Here is a 23,940-nt window from a genome sequence, read left to right on the forward strand (position 1 = left end):
ATGGCTAAAGAGGCTGCAAGCATGTTGCTGCATGTTGCACTTAAAAACACCCTATAGTTATGATTATATATTTACAGTATAGCACACCTATTTGTGCCTTATTGCTTTAAGTATTGATTTCCATGCTAAAATTAAACCAACAGTCTCTCTTTCTCTTTCTCTTGCAGTGTGCAAGGATCCACCATATAAAGTTGAAGAGTCTGGATACGCTGGGTTTATCTTGCCTATTGAAGTTTACTTTAAAAATAAGGTACTTTGGTTTCACCTCTCTTATGTGAAAACCTGTAATTGTGAATTATGATCTCTATAAACAAGCGTATTTAATCTGTAACCTAAAATTAAACCAATCCAGACAGTTATGTGCATTGGGTAAACATTCTTGTCACTTTTCACCAGGAAGAACCAAAAAAAGTGCGCTTTGACTACGATTTGTTCCTGCACTTGGAGGGTCACCCACCTGTCAATCATCTCCGCTGTGAAAAGCTCACGTTCAATAACCCTACTGAAGAGTTCCGCAGGAAGCTGCTCAAGGCTGGAGGGGTACGAACCGGCTGGGGATGGGCGTGGCTTACCTCAGGGAATGAGATGGGCGGGTCTTTTTTTTTTTTTTTTTTTTTTTTAATTATGTGACTTCAGTTTCAGAGTTAATGTACATCTTTGTTGAAGACGGTTGAGAAAATATCTGTATTTAACAACCGTTCCACAATTAGCCTCATTACGTCCCCTCCAATTCACAGGTGAAAAATGCAAGGATGTCCCCTGCTGCTTGCCTCTGCTAGTCCTAGCAAACAGTACTCCAGAGATGAAAGCCATTGTCAGGCAATCTGTCCTAATGGAATTACTGTTCCCATCAACCAAGACAATAAGTAACTTTACAGGATTTGATTGGGCTAGTCTTAACTCGACCATCAATCACTGGAGGAAACCAGAGTTGTCTTTGGGCCCGTGCCAAAGGGATCCACACACTTTTTATGAATCAACTGGCTTGTATTTATTTGTTTTGTTGATCCTGAATGTGTTTTGAAGTTCCACCAGCAGTCATGAACTGGGACGCTTTTACCCTTAAGACATATTTAAAGAAATTATTATTTTTGTGAGGGCCCTCTCTGTAGTTTTAGCTCACCCTCTCTTGCCTCGTTCCAGTAATTCGAATGTTTTACGGCTGGGGCTATGACACCATCTCCTCTGGTGCTTGTCTGGCTTACAAATGAGGCATGGCAGGAATCGAAACAATTTATTGGCAAACGGGCAGTTGTACGGGAAGTTGTTTTAATTAAGAGAGAACCGTTCACTAGAGCAATATCAATTTAGCGAGGTGGTGACTGAAGAAGGTCCTTTCCAATTTACCTGATTGTTTTGGCTGATGAAAGGCATTTTGTCATTACATCAGGCCAGGAGTAAGCGGAGTGTTTTTTGCCAAATAGGTGTTAGAGTGTGTTTGTGTGAGAGAGAGTGTGTGTGTCTGTGGTGGTTTTTGTTGATTCATAGTCTATATTTTTAGACTGTAATATCTGTACTTTGTCATTTACAGCAACGGGATCCTCACAAAAGATCTTCAGAGGACTCTAAAGTAAGGACAAACTCCATTTTCAATGTTTCGTCGTGTTTAACAGAACTTCAAAATAATTCGAGAAAATACTCTTGAAGTTTACACTGTTTTCATACCGTATCGTAGTTTGATTTACTTGCACACGTTACTGTAAATAACCAAAAAATGCTATTGTCGTAATCTTCAAAATCCATCTGAAACAACATTCCTTCTTTGTTTTGTGTTACACTTTGTAATATGGCAACTCATGTCTTAAAAAAACTTAAACTTAAATAAATTACAGCATACAATAACATCTGAAAGCTGTGCAGTTTTTAAGATGTTTCTTATGCTCACCAATGCTGCATATATTTGATCAAAAATACAGCAAAAATTGTAATACTGTGAAATATGTTTACAATTTAAAATAACCGTTTTCCCTTTTAATATATCTTAAAATGTAATTTATTCCTGTGATGGCAAAGCTTAATTTTCATGTTGAAAAGAGCAGCCTTTATTTGAAATAGAAATCTTTTTGTAACATCAATGCCTTTACTGTCACTTCTGATCAGATTAATGTGTCCTTGCTAATTAAAAGTAATTTCTTAAAAAAAAAAATTAAAATTAAAATCTTACTCTGACCCCAAAATTTTGGACGATAATGTATTGTATGACCGATCATGACACTGAATGTTTTGAATCAAACAGAGATGAAGATTTTCAGTAAATAACATCTTGGAATGAACCTGCAGTTGCGCATTTCATTGGTCCTCACTGTTTTCATTTGTCTTTGTCTCATAGGTAATGGTAATGCAGGAGGGCTCTACTTCTCTGTTTGGGCAGCATCTAAAGCTGCCCACATTACCCAGCAGCTCATTAACATTGACCTTCTCTGATGTGAAAAAGAGCAAGTCTTTCCCAGGGTCAAAGGTGAGTGTGGATCTTCAAGTTTGAGAGTCTGAACTTTGAGAAAACTTTGCATGACTTTGTTCGGCATGTGAAAAATTCCCAGTTCCTCCAAGGAGTCCTGCTTAATCCTGCATATTTGGCAAGTTGAAAGACGTTAGGGGCTATTTAACTCCAAGGATTTTAGAGATGTGAAACTTGGCTTAAGTTGAGCATTTCTTGGCTGCTGAGAAAGCACATGCTAGCATTCCGATGACGTAAACGAACTCACCAGGTGTCCCGTTACAACGCCGCTTTGCATGTGTGAAAAGATTAGTTTCTAGACATACAGTACTCATGTATACAGTTTTCCAACACATTCTTGTTAATCAGCCTGTAATGGCATTTTAATTAGAAAAAAAACAGTCATTTTTAAAAGAAACCCTCAGACGCTGCAGCTTTTTATCCATGCATCTATTAAACCACATTAGCCGTAATGCTAGTAAATCTTCCTTGATTACACACTGCCACGTTTCTTCGATTTAGATTTATTTTTAGTCTCCTGTGCAATATCACTTAGCCGCTAAGGAGCTTGTTTTGTACGCTAGCTCTTACAGTGAAGTTACGAGAGTCCCCAGTGCACATGGAAACAGTTCCCAATCTAAACAGGCCCTTGCGTGTGATGGATTACTGACAGATCAAGGGTCGTTCGCAGCCAGCCTCCCCTGCAGTACTACACTTTAGCAAAAACAAAAACGACAATCTGCGCTTTGTTGTCCTTCTCCCCTTCCTCCACTTAATTTAATGTTATGGTTGAAGATTTTGAAGGCTGATTGATTGCCAACCATAATAGTTCCTGGAAAAGTCTGCTGTGACATTGATAAATGCAAAACTGGACACTTCTTGGAGAAATATTCGTAGTGTTTTGGCGTTAACAAAATGCACTAGTGGCAATAAGCTCTAATAGTGCTGCTCATTATGATGATGGTAATTCATTTCAATAGAGGTTTCTGCCCCTTTGAGTGCTGCCAAAACGTACTGTAGCATGTTGATTATAACTGATTGTAAATGTAACAAGACTGTCCATAAACTTAATTAAGTCTAAATGCATTTGACATGAACACTGCTGTCTTCTAGACCATTTTAGAAGGACTTTTCATGTAGTTTTACAGCCAATTAAAACAGTTTCACCTTTGTTCTCAATGTGTTTAAACAGTTTCAAACAGGGAAAAAAGGTTTAGTCCATTTCTGTATCAGGTAGAACAAAGGTAGTCTAGGCAGGTTGTAACACCTCTTCTGTCTAGACTGCTTAACGACTTAACTGCATCAATGACTTATTGACAGGGGCTAGTTAGCTTGACCTGAAGATAGGATAACCCTGTCATTAAAGTCAACCGAAGGCTTGTTGCTTCAGTCCTGCGTTGCCTCCCAGATAGCTCAGAGTTTGCCCTTCCCCCAGTGGAATTATTTTTAGGATCTTTCTGAAAATTGTTTATGGAAATGCTTCACATCTGGGTTCAGTTGTTTGCTTAAGCACACACATCATTTGTCAATTATAATGGTAGGAAAGGTGAATATTTGAATATTTATAGCAGTTATGTATTGTTCTTCATTTCATTAACAAAATGTATAGCAATGGGGTTTTGACCTTGTAAATACTACGGTAGGCTATATGAATATGGCTGTGCTATACACTACCATTCTAAAGTTTGGGGTTGGTAAGATTTTTTAATGTTGATTTAATGTCTTTGCATGTGTCAACAAGGCTGCGTTTATTAATTAAAAATACAGTTAAAACGAAGTTAGTGAAATGGTACAATATTATTATAATTTAAAATAACTGTTTTAATATTTTAATGTATTTTAAAATTTATTTTTCTTCTTCAATGTCACATGATCCCTCAGAAATCAATCTAATATGCTGATATGGAGCTCAAGAAACATTGCTTATAACAGTTAAAATTGGTTGTGCTGATTAATGGTTTTTGTGGAGCAATTATTTGAAATAGAAGTCTTTTATAAAACTATACATTTCTTTACTGTCATTTTTGATTAAATTAATGTCCTTGCTGAATGGAAGTTAATTTCTTAAAATCATTTTAAAAAACTACTACTATCATAAGTACCTTTCATATTGTCACTATAAAATGGTGCTATCACAGTACCCTTTTTGTTAAGGTTGTTAAATGAATTAAATTAGCATAGCCTTCAATATTGTCATATTTTCATTACAGGACGGGTCCAAAAGCAGCAGTGCTCTTACAACCACAAACAACATCAGCAGCAGCTCCCTCAAGCTCCACAAACCATCTAAGGACCATAAGGACAAGCCTTCCAAAGACTCAAAAGAGTCCAAAAGTGCCTTCAGAGATTTCAGCAAGGACTCTGGAAAACCCTCTAAAGATTCTAAAAAACCCAAAGAGAATCAACCAATTCAGGAAGATCGGCCCGTTCCCCAAATGGGATTCAAGGAGCCGAAGACCACGTCGAAAGAGCAACGGTCATCGGAGGCTAGCTTCTCAAGCTTGGGACAAAGTAAACGGCGGCCAGTGTTGGACAGTGAAGGCCATGTTACCAAAAAACGGAAAAGCAGTTTTTCAGAGAGCTCGCAAAAGCAGCAAGCGTGTCCTACGTTGCTACAGCACCACCATTCGGATAAAAAGGTTTTGAAAGACAAGCCACAAATTCGGCCTAGTAGGTTGCAAAACACTGAACTTTCAGAGAAGAGAAAACCGTCAGCGTTACCGCCCTTCCAGGATGTATTGGATCCGAATGACTCGGACATGGACGACAACACGTTCACAAGATCAGATGTAAGTGAATTTCTAATCATTATACTTGAACATAAAAATATGAAAATTAGTCCTTGATTTAAAACAGTTGGCAAGTTGTCCTTCAAACTGGGTATTGTAATATCTGTAAGCATTCTGTGAGCTTTATCATAACCTTTATGGAAATACAGTTTGCAAATAGCAAAATAACTAAACTGAAGTCTTTGTAATGATTGTTTAAGGTACTATAGGAATCCATAAAATATTGGTACCATACTGGTTATCATTTGATTTAATTTTTGAATCTGCATCGGCTGATCTACTTTGGATGTGTGAATAAAAATATTTTGGTGAATAAATGCACATTAATTTAAAATTTATATATATATATATATATATATATATATATATATATATATATATATATATATATATATATATATATATATATATATATATATATATATATATATATATATATATATATATATATATATATATATATATATATATATATATATATATATATATATATTTTATAATTATTAGAATATTGTATTATTATTACAGTATATCATATTATTGTAACTTATAGCATTTAAACAATTATTTTTTAATGTTTTATTTTTTCTTATATTATGGAATTTTAATATAGACCATTTATGAAAAATAATTATCAGTCAATTGGTATTGGTCTGAATTTTAATATTGTGCATCTCTAGTTCAATGCATATTCATTGTATAAGTTCGCAAAAAATCTGTTGTGCCGCCAGGCTTATGGGAAAGTACAATGACTTTCAATAGTTTTTGGTGTGAGCTTTTCTGTTTGAATGATGTAGTTGACTATGAGCGGAGACTTTTTCTTGGACGTGGGGTTCTCTGTAAACATCAAACGGAGAGATTGAGACAGGCTCTTAGAGGGCTGTGATAATGGCGGTCTGGTGCGAGAGGGGATCTAATAAACTTGGTGGGTGTCCAGGAGCTGAGGCCCCATTTGTCTGGGTTGGGTGCAGGAAATCCATGCCGCCCATTGCTAGACCTCTCGGCTTTTCAGGACAGGAAGTCTGGTAGCTGGCCCTCCTTATTTAGGTTTGTTTGGGTTTTGTTCAAAACAAGAGCACTGATGTTGTAGCAATTTCATTTTATAGTTTTGTGAATTGTGTGTTTGATTCTCTGCCAGGCATGATGCGAACCAATCACAAGTCAGCTTGCAAAATTGTGCTGCTCAACTGGCAATTGCTTAGTGAATTTAGTCTCGATTTCATTTGAAGATAGTTATAGTTATAGTAGTTCGTATAGGTCTAGAATGTTTTAAGCTTCGCTAGTGCCACCAGTGGCAAGGTTCATTTACCTTCAGCTAGAGAGCAGCTCATAAAACGGGGGCTGTTTTATTGGCTCGAAGGCAAGTGCTGAGACGAGATTTATGGTTTTATGACACCCGAGGAGAATGGGAAAGGACACCATGAATAGCTAAGAGTTTTCCTTTAAACTCGCTCCTTAAAAAAAGGGAAGGAAAGAAACTTCAGTGTTTATGACAACTGACAAATTCCAGGTGCTGCTTTCTTTGGGTCACCAGGTCTGCAAGGCCCTGATGGCCCTGCTCTGATCAACATTACCACTAACAGTCTATTTCTGCCTTTTAGAAGGGCAGTAAAAGAGTGTTTTGCAAGAGGAAATTGTAATTGCCTTTTCTTTTTTCTAGATGCTTTTCTAGGCCTGAACTTTAACAAGCATTAGTATAAAATGATCTAGTTTTATTTTAAGAAACAGAATGGACAGAATAAATGCTAAATGGACAGTTTGATGGAAAATGTAGCTCATTGTTGCTGTCAACTGCTACGTAATACGTGTCCTGTTGAGCATCTTGTCCTAAATATAACTGGTTTCTCTAGGGGACTTACTATGGTTGAATAGTAAACCATAGTAAATATAAGGTTTCTTCACTTATATTATATATGCTATTTAGTTATAATAGTAGTTATGATCTTGTGGTAGTTATGGTAGTTGTGGTTATTGCCTTGCTTGGGGGGTTTTCTAGCTTTTTAGACCATAACTAGCAAATGTAAGTGGATAGACTGATTAAATGCACAGGTAGATGAAAAATATACTTAATGTTTTGCTGTTATTTTCTGGTGTGCGAGTAAACATGACTGAGTACTGGGTTGGTTATTTGTGTATATCTCATCATAACACTTCAAACTATTTTTTAAACTATCCTAAACCAGTGTTGTTATTGTTAACTGAAAATATTAAAAATTGTTGAAATGCAGCTAAAATGAAATAAATAGAAAGACTTTAAGCCTAAAACAAAATGTTCCCTTGGCAGCTAACTTTTTTAAACAAAATAAATAAATAATTAAAGCTAAACAGAAATGTTAAAAAATATATAAAAATAAAAACTAATTCAAAAATGAATAAATACTGCGATTTATTATATAAATGTGACCCTGGACCACAAAACCAGTCTTAAGTTTAATTTTTTTTTCAATTGAGATTTATACATCATCTGAAAGCTGAATAAATAAGATTTCCATTTATGTATGGTTTGTTATGATAGGACAATATTTGGTTGAGAAACAACTATTTGAAAATCTGGAATCTGAGGGTGCAAAAAAAAATCAAAATATTGAGAAAATCGCCTTTAAAGTTGTCCAAATTAATTATTAGCAATGCCTATTACTAATCAAAAACGACGTTTTGATATATTTACAGTAGAAAATTTACAAAATATCTTCATGGAATATGATCTTTACTTAATATACTAATGATTTTTGGCATAAAAGAAAATAATCTAGAAAAAAATAATCTATAATTCTGATCCATACAGTGTATTTTTGGCTATTGCTACAAATATAACCCAGTGACTTAAGACTGGTTTTGTGGTCCAGGGTCACAAATAATACTAAAAAAACAACAAAAAAAACCTTGTACTTGACACAAGATAAATTTAAGTACAGGTTAAAGGAAGTTAAGTGCTGCAGTCACTGGCCAAATCCGAAGTGCATGTTGCCGTGTATCTCGCTCAGAGTAAAGACTAGTGGGGGGTGGATGTAACCCAATCCTAAAATCTGTTTATATGACGTCCTCCTTAAGCGAAGAGCTTCATGAACTTGAAGGGAAGGAGACAATAGTCCTAAAGCAGAGCAGTTGCCGGTTTCAGAGCCACTGCTAGATTTATGGCACCGCAGCAGAGGCGATGGTCGTAAAGCCACAGACCAGCTGTGTTGTGCTGCCAGTGACCACCTGCTTTGCCTCTGCTAAACTCGTGTGAAGAAGGTCTTTCATTTTTAGTGTTTATTGCAGCATTTTACCATAAATACAGACTTTTGAAGAATCATTATGAGCATATTGACATTTAATACCATAATCTGTAAAAAAAAAAAAAAAAAAAAATTGAGTGATTTATTTTAACAATCATAATTCATATAAATGTGCTGGGTAGTAACTGATTACATGTAATCTGGATTATATAATCAGAATCCCAAAACTACTTGTATATAAATTATATTGCATTTTTATAAAATGCTTGTAATCAGACTACCGTTATTTTTTTATTGATTTACATATTATTCGCACAGTCTCCCTGATTCCCTTTTTTTTTAATCTTTTACATTTTTTTTTCTAAAATAGCCTACTGCTTACATACATTCAGAATGTCTTTTGTATGTCAATATGATACAAGATTATCAAATCAAGATATAAATGATCAAATCAAATATAAGATTATTAAATCATGTGATAAGTTGGGGTGAATCTAAAAGTATGGTATAAAAGTATACAATCCAATGTAATGGATTACATTACTAACTACAGTGTTTGTCATGCAAATTTTAATCCGTTGCTGATTCCAAATTACAAGTAATTCAGCACTGGTGCTGGCACATGTCTGTTAACACCACGCCATTTAAGCACCACATTTAGTCTTGTAACAGCATTTAACAGACATTTCCCTGTTTAACAATTCAGATGTGTGCGTTCGGATCTCTACTGGTTTAGTGCATCGTTTTAGTTTGGTGGTCTGCATGTCACCGCAAACTGCAAACCATGTCCATGTTAATGGAAGTTGCTTTTTCATTAGCTCTAAAAAAAAAAAAAAAAAAAAAAAAGTTATGTAGCATTTTACTGCATGGCCACAGCTCTGCCATTACTCAAGTTTGGGTGACAGCAAGGCTCTCTCTTTCTCTCTTCACGTTCTCAGGCGATTGAACCCAAACACTCCAGATGATCTTCATGCTTAAAGACCTGTTAGCCTTTCCTCATGAGTGATGACATCAGTTTTATTGTCTAAGGGGTGCAGGGCTTCTTCGATGAGATTTTACAAGCGTCTAGTTTGGGAAGAGGGGTGCGGCCTGTAAGAGAAAGGCGGCTTGATTTACAGCGCAGAACCCTGACCATGCGTTTGATGTCAGCTACGCTCCCAGACGGACAAACAGGCAGTAAAATGCAGACTGAAGAAAAAAACAGTGAGAACGAAGGGAAAGGAACTTCAAAGAAACAACTTTCCTCTTCCACAGGCTCGGCAAGGGGTTGAAGTTAAGTGTCTTTACCACCCTGCTTGCAGGACTTTTGGCAGCCCCTATTGTCGACTCGCTTCACGGGAGATTTTTAGCACCTGCCCCCTGCCAGCAACTCTCACTACCACCACTGTCACCCCCAGGCGAGTGAGTGAGCCGTAACAGTTTTATAGTGCACCGTTATATTCTGCCTTCGATTCGTTGCAGTATTTTTGTAGGTTTAAGGCACCATGAGGATGCCCGTGGTGAATGGTTTTTGGCGGGTGCTGTGTGAGGAGATGGTGCGATGTGGGTTTGAACACGTTCTTTGGAAAGGAGATTTTGAAAATTACTGTAGTTATTGCACAGTAACCGTAATTTTTAAGTAAGGGCATAGTAAGTCGATAAGACAAAGACAACCTAGAAAAACCTAGAAAACTAGATTTCTACATTTACCAAAGATGAGCGAGTGTTGTTTGTTCAAACAGAACCCATTGCCATGATGCTAATATGTTGTAGACGGTTGCTAGATGGTGAGATGTGTATGTGTTTTTTTTTTAATTCTCTCTGATATCCTAAATATGGCTCTCATTCATAGCGAGATTGTGGGATTTTTCCCCTTACCCATTTCACCGTATACAACATAAATTTGAATTCCAAGTGCTTACAAAATTTGAGGTAATCAATTAAGACGACACTTATGCATTTATTTGATCAAAAACGCAGTAAAACGTAATTGTAAAATATTGTATTTTAAAATACCTATGTTAATATATTTTAATATGTAATTTATTCTTTTTTTATGAAAGCTGAATTTTCAGCATCATTAATCATGTCTTCAGTGTCACACAATGTTATATAAGTAAAAAAAAAACAATCAAAAAGAAAAAACAGCATTTATAGTCTTTACTGTCACTTTTGATCAATTTAATTCATCCCTGCTGAATAAAAGTATTTATTTCTTTGAAAAAACCCAGCGCTTTATACTGTAATGTAAATTCTTATTTAAAAAGGAAAAAAGCACCAAAGTTTAATACTTGAATTTGAGATTTGTGTAAATCCCTAACCCCAAGTATGAGTAATAGTAATGCAAGCATTACTAAATACATCTGTCATTTAAAAAAAACAAAACCAAACTCATCCCCTCTAAGATTTCAGATGACGTACCTAAGTCAGTGCACCATGGTTTCACTAGTATAGTGAAGATTGCAAGGAAAAAGGACAGAGTGATCTAATTTGCATCCTTCTGGCCCGTTTCGACTGAATAGACAACGTTAGCCAATGTTTCCCAAGAGCATTCTAAAACCTTTCTTAGCCATTAGCCATAATCACTGTACTAGCCCTGTTATAAATCCCACACTCACTTTCTCCATTTGCTGTTGAGCTGAATGGCTTCTGCGTGTACATTTTGTTCAAGAGACCCGATTCAGTTTCACCAAGTGCTCATCAGAGAAGAATGTAAACAAATTAATTCAGATTAACTTTAATAGCTTCTTTAGATTTCCTCTTGGGCCGCTCTCCAAGAGGAATTAGGTTAATAGTTTTGCATTGAACTTCCTTGCTGTTTTTTTTCCTGAGTGCTGAGAATGTTCCTCCAACTCATGCAATTTCTGAAAGCTTGTAAAATGCGTTTCCAGCTAGAGTACAAATTTAAACTTAACGTGAGTACAGCAGAGAAAAACTGAATGGATTTTAATGTAACTTTAAACTTCAAAACTTCAGCCAAGTGGAGAGTCAGGAAGGCAATTGTAACAGAGCGCCTTTCTTACTCTTTTATCCTCGGCCCCATTTGCCACAATAAGCCTGATTTGTATTATACCTCCATTTGGTCGGGAAGTCTTTGTGGATAGCAGTTAATCAGTCCAATTCACTCCACTTACAGCTCATATCTCTGTTGTACTGAATGTAATTTTAAAAGAACATCATTACGTTCATTTTGCTTTGTTAGAAAAGGCCGTTTTCATAAGAGCCTCTCTTTGAAAGAGTTTTCTTAGAAAAGACCACATTAACCTTCTCTTTTGTTGATGCTATATGAATAATCATCTCTTTTTTTTGTTTGTTTTTAAATGCTTGGAAAGCAGCATGGATGTGCATTTGGAAACTGTTGTATTTCTTTTTATAGTGGCAGGTGGATGAATTTAATTGCAGACGTTTGCAACTATGGTGCAATGAAAGTATATAACATTGAGATGCAGAAGAGAAGCACTCTTGGAGAAGGTTAAAGTGAACATGAAATCAAAATTGTTTGTTTATTTTCTTATTGAACATTCCTAGTCTTATTGTGCATGAAACATCACTTACTCCAAAAGAATTTAATAATTTCATACTTATCATTTTCTGCTCTGCTCTGCTGTCAAGTCCTCTTAGGTTTCAACCAATGGGTACCAGCAGTATTTACTGCCAAACACCCACTCTTCACAATTCCTGATTTCCTAATATATCCTGAATATCCTGGTTGGCTCTTAAAAAATGATTACAGAGCTATTATAAGCTGTGAATGACTGTGAAAGAACATTTGCATTCAAAGTAAAATATATCACTCTAAAATAATTACTTTAATGCATCAAATTTAGTATTAAATATAGTTTAATGCAACATTAATTTTGTGATTACAGCAGGGTCTTAAAAAGTCTTAATTTGCCCTTCCATAAATTAAGGCATTAAAAGTCTTAACTTCATCGGCATTGCATTAAATCTTGCATGCACTGCAAAAAATTTTGTCTCATTTTCCAATACAAATATCCAAACATCTTAAATCAAGATGAAACAAGAACAAATATCTGTTAATGGTGAACAAAATCTCGTTTTTCCTTTGAATTGAGCCCAGATATTTGTTCTCGTTTTAATCATAAGCTCAGTTTCTCAGAAAACTAAATATCTTATGTCATTTGGCATCAATCTTTATATATGTATCCTTAGACATTGAAAAACAAGACAAAAGTACCAAGGTAGAACGTTATGTTTTTGCAGTGTCATCAGAAGGTACAAAAGTTATTTCAATTATAGTTGAGACTTTTTTTTTTTTTTTTTTTTCCTAAAATGAATCTCAAAGTAATGTAAATCTGTAGGATTTTCTATTTTCAAACATGAAAGTGTTGCTAATACAACTCAATGGGCTTCATAGATATTTACTTATGTTCTCTTCAATTTATTCCTTAAATTTTCATTATTTTGTCTTAAAAAGGTCTACCACTTTACTGATATTAAACATGTCCTTAACAAGAGTAACTGTTCATACAGCAAAAGAGCACAAGATATGATTGGTTACATTTTAATTGTATCTTCAGTAAACATGGCGCATGTGTCTCTAAAAGCAAATAGGGGCCCTTTAAAAACATGTCTGCTCCTTTACCTCCATGTATCCAATCAATCACAGCCCCATTGTTCTGAGAGGCTTGGGTCGGTAATGAGATATTGCCCCATGAGTTCAAAGGTGCCTCGTAAATTGTGAGATCCTCAACAGTTAATCTACAGATGCAACAGTTCAAAGAGGCCTCCACTAAATCTAGTTTAATCTCAGCCTGATGGACTTGCTCACTGAATAACTGTCTCATTCCCTTTACTTATCTTTTCATTTACGGTAAAGACCAGTATGCACATTTTCAGCAGTACAGAGTTTTCAAATCTGTTTTGGTGTTCTTTCATCACAATTTGACTGTTTTAGCAACATTTTTAGATTTATTTTGTACATTTAACATATTTATATAGCTTTTTTGCACTCAAAGTGAAGAGACTTAGGAAGAGTAGGAAGCTTTAGTGCAAACATTGCCCTAAAGGGATCTGTGTGATCATAAATCAGCCTTCATTAGGTCGGGAGAACGAGGAACCCACTGATTTACAGTGAGGAAGTGACACTAATACCCATCAAAGCCTCTAGTGTGGAACGGAAGATCATGGAAATGGCCGCACAAGTAACTGCATTTGGTTCTCTTTCAGAGTCAGTTTTTAAGCCTCTGTTATTAGGTGTCATTCAGTATCTGAGTAACTAAAAGTATACCAATAATACCAAGCGACGACTGACAGTCGTGTTCAAAAAAAGCTGTAGTTTATTCAGTAACAAGCTGTCTTCTATGTCATATGTATACCATCAGAAAGTTGAATTAATTCTATTGAACAGCTGGACATGAGTCCTTGTGTGGCGTTTTGGGTCGTCTTGTTTTATGGGGAAATGTTCAGCTGCAGTTCATATATAAATTAGGGCATGTATAAATTATGATCAGTAAAATAGGGAATATATTAATTGTTATCATATTTATTTATTTTTGCACCAGAAAAATGTTGCTAATTTTATTTTTAAAAATGTATTATAAATTATTGTCACACATTGTATTTAATTATTGCTAATTATAATAATAATAATAATTATTATTATTATTGTTGTTGTTGTTGTTGTTGTCTTGTTTAATGGCAAAATGTTTAGTTAAATGCTGCATTTCTTTAATGCATTTATTTATGTATTCATTTTGGGGGTTTTGAGACAGAAAAATGTCACTGATTTTATTATTAATTATATTTGATTATATATATTTTTTAAATATTACCCCCTGAGGTAGCTTCATCATGGATTTGTAATTATAAGACTGGAAAACCAATTTTGTGGCATGAGGAAAATCAATACTGTGCAAGGCTTAGCAAATGTGGTTTTGATGTCTGTATATTGGGAGATATCAAAAAGTAGAAAGTGCTGAGTTTCCAAATAATCTCATTGTCATGGTTCTTGAGCACACAAAACTAGACTGCTTTGATATTGGTATTATTTTTATTGAGCTGGTGCTTTGCCTTCTTTCCTAGTCGGATCAGCCCAGTCCGGCCAGCTCCAGTTCCAGTTCGAGCTCCAGCTTTGGACGTGCACACAAGCGGCAAGGTAACCATTCCAATATTTGCCACATCCTGTTGCTTTTGGCTGGCTTGGTCAAAGCCTGGCCTTATTATGGGTCAGTGTGTCAAGCCCCTTCTCTTACCCACAGAGTACACTTTACCATTAGAGAAATCTAACTGAGGATGTGTGCGTGCAATACATCCTATGAGGATAAAAAATGTTGGCATATTACACTACAGAAAGAAGTGCTTTTGTAGACGTTTGCTTTCCTTATTCACCTATAGTGTTGGGTCCTTTGCGGTCGGTGATCCCAGATTTGCACTCCGATGAAAACGAAGAAGATTCTGAAGAGGAGGACGATAATGACATGGACTCGGACATGGAGCGACCGTTACACACGCAAATGACACATCGCCACCGCAGGTAAATATCTATGAAAAACTACTGTGTAAGTTAACAAAATGTTATATATCCATGCCAGCATACCATGCTGTGTAGCTGATGTGAGGATACTCAGAAAGGGATAATGAATGGTGAATGTCTGTCACATATTTTGCAGGGTGAGTTTAAGTGACGGCAGTGACAGTGAAAATAGCTCTGCCTCTTCACCACTGCCCCATAATGACCCCCAACCTCTACTGAAAACCGCCAATAACCAGGTGAGCTGGAATAACCTTCTCTGGCATCCCATTCCTGTAGCTGTGATTTCACTCTTCCATATCAACTCTCGTGCTTATCAAGAGAATACAGTGAAAATTATGTGTGAAGGAAAAATAAATTGAACTGTTATAGAGCTGTGTATGTGTGCTGTATGGTTTTTAGGGAGATTTTAAAACGAGAAAATTCCTTTTATATCTGGTTCCAATTAAAATACATCGATCTGATATTATATATTATGGGTGTGTACACTACCTGTCAAAGGTTTGGGGCCAATACTTTCATTCATCAAGGATGCATTAAATTGATCAAAAGTGTTCATTTAGAATGTTACAGATGATTTCTATTTCAAATAAATGCCGTTCTTTTGAACATTCTATTGTTATACAGACAAAAATGTTCAATATTGAGCACATAACTTAAAATGTAAGAAAAATGTTTTTTGAGGAGCAAATCAGCATATAAGAATGATTATTGAGGGATCATGTTACACTAAAGACTGGAGTAATGATGCTGAAAATTCAGCTTTATCATCACAGGAATTAGTTACATTTTAAAATAAATTAAAATAGAAAAGTTATTTTAAATTGTCAAAATATTTCACATTATTACTTTAAGTTATTAATTTATTTACTGTATTTTTGATCAAATAAATGCAGCCTTGGTCAGACTTCTTTCAAAAAAAAAAAAAGTATTACCAACCCCAGACTTTTGAATGCTAATATGTTATGATAATATATTATATTATAATGTAATTAAAATATGATCAATTTTGCAGATACTCGAAGTGAAGAGTCCTATGAAACAATCTAAGATGGACAAAAATAAAAACATTGACTGTGACAAGGTAAGCAGTCATTTTGTTAATACATGTGTGCTACATTACATTAATATTGTATACGTCATATTGTGTATTTTTAAACATCATGTACATTCAGTTTGTCTGTATGATTTCCCTGGAAATCAAAACCCTGGCATTGCTAGCACTTTGCTGTTTGAGCTACAAGAACACTATGACCTATTTGGCCTGTTGTTGTAATATTAATGCATGCAAAAAACATTTACATGTATTAATATTACAACTTTGCAAGCACATTTTCATTTACTTTTGCGCATTTAACAATTCTGATGTTTCATTCTGCCACTTGAGTTCCAAAAAGCATAAAGCAGATGAAACCACTGCAGTGCAGGACACCACGGCATTTTAGACATGCCATATTTAGTAAGAGCGTGATTGATCAATCTGAAACATGTCTTCTTTTTTTATCGATTACATCTCGTTCCGCAGGCATACTTGGATGAGCTGGTTGAGCTTCACAGAAGACTAATGGCACTAAGGGAAAGGCACATATTACAGCAGGTAATAAATGAGGAGCATGTACTGTCAGAAGTCAGCTTTCCTAAATCACTCACTCCCGCACAGACAGTTGCACGAAGAGACCTTTGCACCTGAGATGCAGTGCTGTATTCCTTCAGCGCGTAATGACCTTCATGAGGGAACATGAGAAGGGACACTTAAAAAATCCCTGTCGACGTCCAAGGAAGCTGAGATCTAGTGCTTTACCTAGAAGTTTAAAGACCTGTAAAGTTTAAAGTTATTACCCACAGCATTAACATGTCAATGAATATCTGGCTGTAGTAAATCATACTGGTAACAGTAGGTTTTGTCTTCCTTCAAGTGCTTGCCAAGTAAACTCTTTGCGGCCCATAATTCCTGTTCTTTGAGGCCTATTTGCTTTGACACAATGGAGAGAAATACTTCTCTTGTTCCAAGGATTTGCCGTGCCCTTCTGTTGCAAAGCCTGTGGTGGTGTAAGTCTGGTAGACCTTCCAAATGAGGTCCAAACGGTGCAAACTTGCATCTTAATCAAGCTAATCCTGCAGTTTTGTGAAATAATCCTCCTCCGCAATAAGATATGGCATTGATTAACTTCCATGATTAGCCCTTAACGCAAACTGGAAAATTCGTTGATGTCATTGGCAAGCTTTATTCCTTGTTATCCGGCCACAAGAAGAACATTTATGGAATATTTATAAAATATAAAATGGCGTACTTGATACAGAACAACTGCCTGACTGCGTGATGTAGCCTATTAGAATGCAACTACATGCCACTAAAGTTTCGGATATGAGGGGAAAAATGCCCCTGTATGAGTTTTTATATTTATATATGATATAGTTTAGCAGTATCTCCATTTTGCCAATAAAACTAGTTCCAAACAAAGCCAGGGCTAAACAGCACGCTTTGGAACTTTTTTATTTTACTGAATAAATCTAAATTTTTGAACCAATCTATTGAGGCAATGATTCAGTGACACATTCATAAAGACATTCGCACGTTCTCTTTGTTTCTGAATGAATCAGCCTCTTGAAGGAATCAGTTGAATGTATGACTCATTAAGACGGCGACTTGTCGCCACCTACTGGCGGTTTTAGTTTTTAGAGTAGTTTACGGTTTTAGAGTATCATTTAAATTTTTTTTATTCCATTATTTTCATAGCATTATTGATGCAGCCCAAAATAATGTGTGATTAATTAATCGGTGCATCGTATAATTAATTAGGTTAAATATTTATTATTATTATTATTGTTGTTATTAATCATTTAATTTATTACTTTTTATCTATTGTGCTTTTATATATTTAATATTTCTTCTTTAAATATTATATTACGTTAAATTATATTGCATGTCTTATATCAGCAACAATGTTTACAATAGTTTGTCTGCTTAAACTTCTTAAATTTTACACAAAAGCAGTACAGCCATGGTTGTTTGTCCAGGCTACAGGCGTTCAAACAGCTGACTTCTATCTTCAATGTCATAACAGGCCTCTGGGTTTCCCTTTGTTTCTGGCCCAGGTTCAGGAGAAATGGAAGAAATTCCTTCCATATGCAGCTTTTGCTTTGTAGTGTGAATCGGATCAGGTTTGGGTCCCATTACGGCCTAGTTTAATTCATGTGGCCACTCTGCAGCCCCCTTCTCTTTATAATCACCAATTCAGTCCCTCTTCTGAAGCCGAGAGGGCTGGAACCAATATCAGGCTGCTTTGGTAAAGCATCTTCCTCATTACAATCAGACACAAGATATCGTGCAAACAGGGGCTTTTCACTGTCAATGGTGCTTTGTATACAATGCAAAGGCGAATGGAATTACCACATACTGTATTATTACGAAATCCTGCTTCTAAATGATTCATTTTGAATGATCACATTGAATGTTCTCTGAAGAAAGTAAATCAAATGTTATCTTTTTTTTTTTTTTTTCCTTTTCTTGCAGATTGTGAACCTTATTGAGGAAACGGGACACTTTCACATCACAAACACAACTTTTGACTTTGACCTCTGCTCTCTGGACAAAACCACAGTTCGGAAGCTGCAAAGCTACCTTGAGACTTCTGGATCGTCTTGAAGACTTGTGCAGCTGGCTGCAACGAGGAGGAAAATAACACCTCCCTTTTGCCCTCCTTTTGTTTTTCTCCTATACTGAAACTTGTAAGGCAATGGAAAGGATCCACTTTCATTCCAGAGCTCCTCTCGTCTCTCGAAAGGCCTCAGAAATTGACAGCATTATTACACGAGTCTGGAGATTCTTACGCTCCACCTGGTCTTCACCTAAAAAGCCTTGATAATCCGACATTGCCAAAAAATGTTCTTGCTCCAAAAAAAAAAAAACATTTGTGTATATTGTATGAATGTTTGATAAGTTCTTTGTGACGAATGCATGTTTCAACACTGCCTTACCACATTGTCTATTTATTGAGTATGAGTTTCAAGTGTGTGTGTGTGTAAGTGAAAATGATATTAAACTTGTGCAAGCACTTGGGAACATCATCTCATCGGCAATGAAACATCTCCTAACGTTCACTCTTTTTTATGAACCATAAGCAATGTTTTTCATGCTGTACATCATGTAAAATGAACGGTTTCAGATTATGCTGGACGGAGGAAGACTTTTAGCCCTATTAATGAATTGCACATTATCTGCAAACTGTTTCTAAAATGTTGCCCTGTAAAATAATTCATAATATTATAATGGTTTTCAGTGTATAATTTGAAAGAAGATCTTAAGCGAATCCAGTGACTTCTATCCCAAATGTTTCTTAAAGCTGTTTCAGTAGGAAAGTGTATTGTTGAATCAAATGTTATTTATTGTTTTTGGGGACCACAGTTCCCAAGGCTGTTCATTGGTTGTCCCCAAACCAGTGGGAGGAAGCCAAGTCTTAATTGTAGTTTGGGAGTTCTTTGTTAAACTGAGGAAATCAAGAACTAATCGAAGTTTACTTTTCAGTTCCATTGTTTTTTGTTTTTAATTAGATTATTTGATAGAGGCCAATATGAGCAGATTGTGCAGTTGAGCTGTAGCCCTCAAGCTCTGCTTTGTGCAAAAGCAACGTAGTTCACTTTTCATAACCTTATAATGTTGAATCAGATGAGCCAGCCAGAAATATAGATACATTGGGAGACGCGGTGATGGTGGTGGTGGGGTTGAGAAAGGTTCAGACTGAATAATTGGCACTGTGTGAAGTGTTTGAATTTAGCAGAAAAGAAAATTTGATCTTTTTTATTTTTTATCGTTTTTGCTGAATGAAAATCATGCCTTGTACACTTTATTATTGTTTATTTCCCAGGTTCATTTTCTCAGCCCAAAGAGCTTTTAGTTTAGTTATCATTATATAATGTTTATATGTGTATATAAACTTTATATGTGATAAAAAAAAAATTAAAAAAAAGTGATTATCTTTCCTTTCTTGGAAGGCGCTGACTTGCTTCCAGTTGAAAGTTCTTGATCATAATATAAATTCAAAACAGAGTCGTTGTGGATGTGTAGTTACTGACCAATGAACTTTTTAATCATTGATGTTAGAAATGCTTTTTGTTTTTGTTTAATGGATGGGAATAGCTGGTGAATATACAATCATCTGAATATCCCTTGTGCTGTGCTGAAAATCTTTTACTTAACAAGAATGACCAGCCTTTTAAAATTTGCTTGTAATTCTCCATAATACAATATTATCATCAAATCTTGGATGCAGTTTAGTTTTTGAGTGGAAAAAAAGCATTATTTGTGGGTGGATAATTTTAGGATAGCAATATCTGATTTGATCTGGGCTTATGAACATATTATTCACTCAAAAACTAAGGTGCATAAGCTCAGATCAGTGAGACCTTTGATCAGTCAGTTCCAAAAGTAATATATAACTTGTGGTAATTGAAAGGGAAAAAAAAAAATGCTAAAAAGATTAAATCCAATATTTGCTAATAATATAGCAAAATTAGAAATTTATAAGCAATTTTTTTGTATGCCGGTCATTTTTTTACCAGGAAAACCACAAGTGCAATAATGTGGCGAAAAAATGTAGTACAAAATGTATAAATTTTGGATGGGAAGTTGTTATACCATGTGTCAGCAATGTATGAGCCTGTAAGTTTAAGTCTAATGCAATAACATTAATATTAACTAACAATTTTGTGGGGGAGGGGGAAAATCCTCTACATGTCTAGGCTAGAACACAACATAAGGATTAAACTTTAAAATATATCAATCTAAAGTAAGATAATTTGGGCCCTTTTATCATAGAAATGAATAGCAATTATTTGTCAATTAATGCTAGGAAGATTAAAGAACACAGTGAGTTTCCTACCTTCCTCTTTCCTTTATGCAGAGTACATTTTAAAGGGGTCATGAACTGAGAAATCAAAATTCCCTTGATCTTTTGACATACTGTATAAGAGGTTGTACTATAAAAAGATCCTGTACGTTTCAGAACTCAAAACTTTCTCATTAGTCTAAAAAACGCTTATATTGAAGCCAATATGAAAAAACATCAGTTTGTGGAATGTGCCACTTTATGACGTAATAGTGTGGCTAAGCACCGCCTTCGCAGAAGAAGATCAACACCTGCTTCTACATCACTGCCTGTTTAGCCCCGCCCACCAATTCACGCACATAGTGTAAATAATGAGAGAGGCAAACACGGGTCTAGGCAGAAACCAAACAATAAAGATGGACAAAACAGGTCAGAAAATAGCCTATTACTTCTAAAATATGTTTTTTTGATGTAAAAATCTTAATAACATTATAAGTGGACCTCAGAGAACAGTAATAAAAATCATAACATTTCAGAGAGTTTTTTTCCTTCTGTAGATGTGTTTTCATCAAGTGACGGAGTTTGAATCAATGGATTATTTGCAGTTGCTTTATCTTCACCATTTTGTCATCCTTGGTGTTTGTTCAAGTCTTGGCAGTCTCATCAAAACCTTTTAAGAGTCCTTAGAGTGCATGAAAAAACAACCGCATATGGGGAAAAGTTCATGAACATGGTTTATTAATGCATTAGGCTGCCTGGGGTCAAATCGCTGATTCTTTCTCATTGTGATGACAGCAAGAGTGTTTGCATGCTTTTTATGTTTGTTAATGTGGGTGGTCTAGCTATGAAATGAAAAGGTACTCTGAAACGTTGCTATTTCCTAAAGTAGCGCAGTGTCAGTTGTAGCCTTTTAATACAAAACGAGGCAATCTATCTTTATTATATTGGGTTGTGGATTATAGATGTTTGCACAGCAGAAATCCAAGAATTCTGTTGATACAAGGTGGAGTCCTCAAAAGAAGGTGAAATGTACATTACAGCATGGGTTTAACAATAAGATACAGTAATAAAATCTAAAAGTACTTTAGATTTGTACTTGGCATGCAAATATTTTATCTGGCATATTTATATATTTTTAGCAATATTATTTTTAATGTATCAAGGGAAAATGTACAAAGTTTTTAAAAAAGCACATAAAATGATTAATTTTCTATTCTAGCTAAAATTGCTTATATAGCTCAATATCTTATAATTCCTCATAATAGCTTCAAAAGAACTCGATTCTAGATATTTGTTCATAAACACACTTTATGAAAAATGTGACCCATTATAATTGATGCCTCCAGGACTTTCAAAAGTCATTCTTAAAACTTTTAAATAATAATTATGATAATGTATAATCTTTGCCAGATAACTTTACCATGATGACTTCATAAGTTGCAGAATTCATAAGTTCACAATTCCCTCATGTTTTGGCTGCACACCATAAAGCCTCTAAAACAGACATTCCTTGTTTATAGCCGTGAAAACTGGCAAATTTGGAATTTAAAGCTGTTATTTGAGGAGTTCAGGGCCTCAAGTGTCTGACTGATTCAGGAAGAAGCAGTTGGAGCTAATCATGAATGACTGTACCGCTAAACTCAGACTCGGCTCTACAAAGCCTCTGTTGTTCAGTGATTCACAGAGGTTGAGGGATGGGAAGTGTGAGCACATCTCTAACAGGCTTACGGTTAAGCCACTTCACTTAACACCATTCCACAGCATTCATGGGAGAGCAGCTGGCTCTGGATCCAGCATCCTGCGTTGAACACTAGCCCTGCTACAGTTGCTCCAAAGGCTTATGGGTTTGAGATGTGAGCAAACGTCAAACATTTAACTTGTTTTTCTGATAATTAATGAATGAGATGTTTGGAGGTTTCTAGAGTGCTAGTCATCTCCATTATGTGGTCAGTTTGTGAGCAATGCCATCTCTAGAGGGACTAATGCATACTAAAGTATGCAGCAGCTCTTATCAGATAAACATGATTCACACCAGTAATGGCTAAAGTATAAGGCATGCATTTTGGTTCAAGAAATTCTGATTTTAAAATCTAAATAACTTTAAAAGGAGAATTCAGAGATGATTTGCTTATCAAGTTACTTAAATTGATATCTATATTTAAAAGTGCTATAGAAAAAAATAGATTATTAGTATTATTTGTAATGTGCTACATACATTCTTATTCTTCTTATTAGATAGATAGATAGATAGATAGATAGGTAAAACGAGATAGATAGATAGATAGATAGATAGATAGATAGATAGATAGATAGATAGATAGATAGATGATAGATAGATAGATAGATAGATAGATAGATAGATAGATAGATAGATAGATAGATAGATAGATAGATAGATAGATAGATAGATAGATAGAATGTTACAACGAGATAGATAGATAGATAGATAGATAGATAGATAGATAGATAGATAGATAGATAGATGATAGATAGATAGATAGATAGATAGATAGATAGATAGATAGATAGATAGATAGATAGACTAAAAAATCCAATTGACAAAATTTTGGAAGGCCAAAAATATTTAACTTGAACTCATTTTATTGCTTGGGCTTAGTTTGAGAAGACATATTATATTAAGTCTGCACAAATATACAGGTGCTGGTCATATAATTAGAATATCATCAAAAAGCTGATTTATTTCAATAATTCCATTCAAAAAGTGAAACATGTATATTATATTCATTCATTACACACAGACTGATGTATTTCAAATGTTTATTTCTTTTAATTTTGATGATTATAACTGACAACTAAGGAAAATCCCAAATTCAGTATCTCAGAAAATTAGAATATTTACATTTGAGTTTCAATTGATAACCATCCCTACAGTATAAATTCCGGTTATCTCTTGTTCTTTGAAACCACATTAATGGAGAAGACTGCTGATTTGGCAATGATCCAGAAGACGAACATTGACGCCCTCCACAAAGAGGGTAAGTCACAAAGGGTCATTACTGAAAGGTGTGGCTGTTTACAGAGTGCTGTATCAAAGCATATTAAATGCAAAGTTGACTGGAAGGAAGAATTTGGGTAGGAAAAGGTGCAAAAGCAACAGGGATGACCGCAAGCTTGAGAATACAGTCAAGCAAAGCTGATTCAAACACTTGTGAGAGCTTCACAAGGAGTGGACTGAAGC

At 35.3% G+C, this 23,940-nt stretch overlaps 1 protein-coding gene across 3 annotated transcripts in view; it reads left to right on the plus strand.

Annotated features, from left to right (window-relative positions):
* The window catches only part of mllt3 (MLLT3 super elongation complex subunit), a 47,261-nt gene extending 25,985 nt beyond the window's left edge, over positions 1–21,276 (plus strand). For 2 of the 3 annotated variants that reach the window (XM_058781581.1, XM_058781580.1), the window contains exons 3-13: positions 168–250; positions 397–540; positions 1,532–1,570; positions 2,330–2,458; positions 4,648–5,226; positions 14,469–14,541; positions 14,781–14,919; positions 15,056–15,155; positions 15,932–16,000; positions 16,442–16,513; positions 18,431–21,276. In XM_058781581.1, the coding sequence (XP_058637564.1) occupies positions 168–250; positions 397–540; positions 1,532–1,570; positions 2,330–2,458; positions 4,648–5,226; positions 14,469–14,541; positions 14,781–14,919; positions 15,056–15,155; positions 15,932–16,000; positions 16,442–16,513; positions 18,431–18,562 (1,559 nt within the window). In that variant the 3' untranslated portion in view covers positions 18,563–21,276. The remainder of the gene's footprint in view (positions 1–167; positions 251–396; positions 541–1,531; positions 1,571–2,329; positions 2,459–4,647; positions 5,227–14,468; positions 14,542–14,780; positions 14,920–15,055; positions 15,156–15,931; positions 16,001–16,441; positions 16,514–18,430) is intronic. The other variant, XM_058781582.1, reaches the window with a different exon arrangement.
* Positions 21,277–23,940: the final 2,664 nt, after the last annotated feature.

Source organism: Onychostoma macrolepis, chromosome 07 (genome assembly GCF_012432095.1).
Source record: "Onychostoma macrolepis isolate SWU-2019 chromosome 07, ASM1243209v1, whole genome shotgun sequence".
NCBI lineage: Eukaryota > Metazoa > Chordata > Actinopteri > Cypriniformes > Cyprinidae > Onychostoma > Onychostoma macrolepis.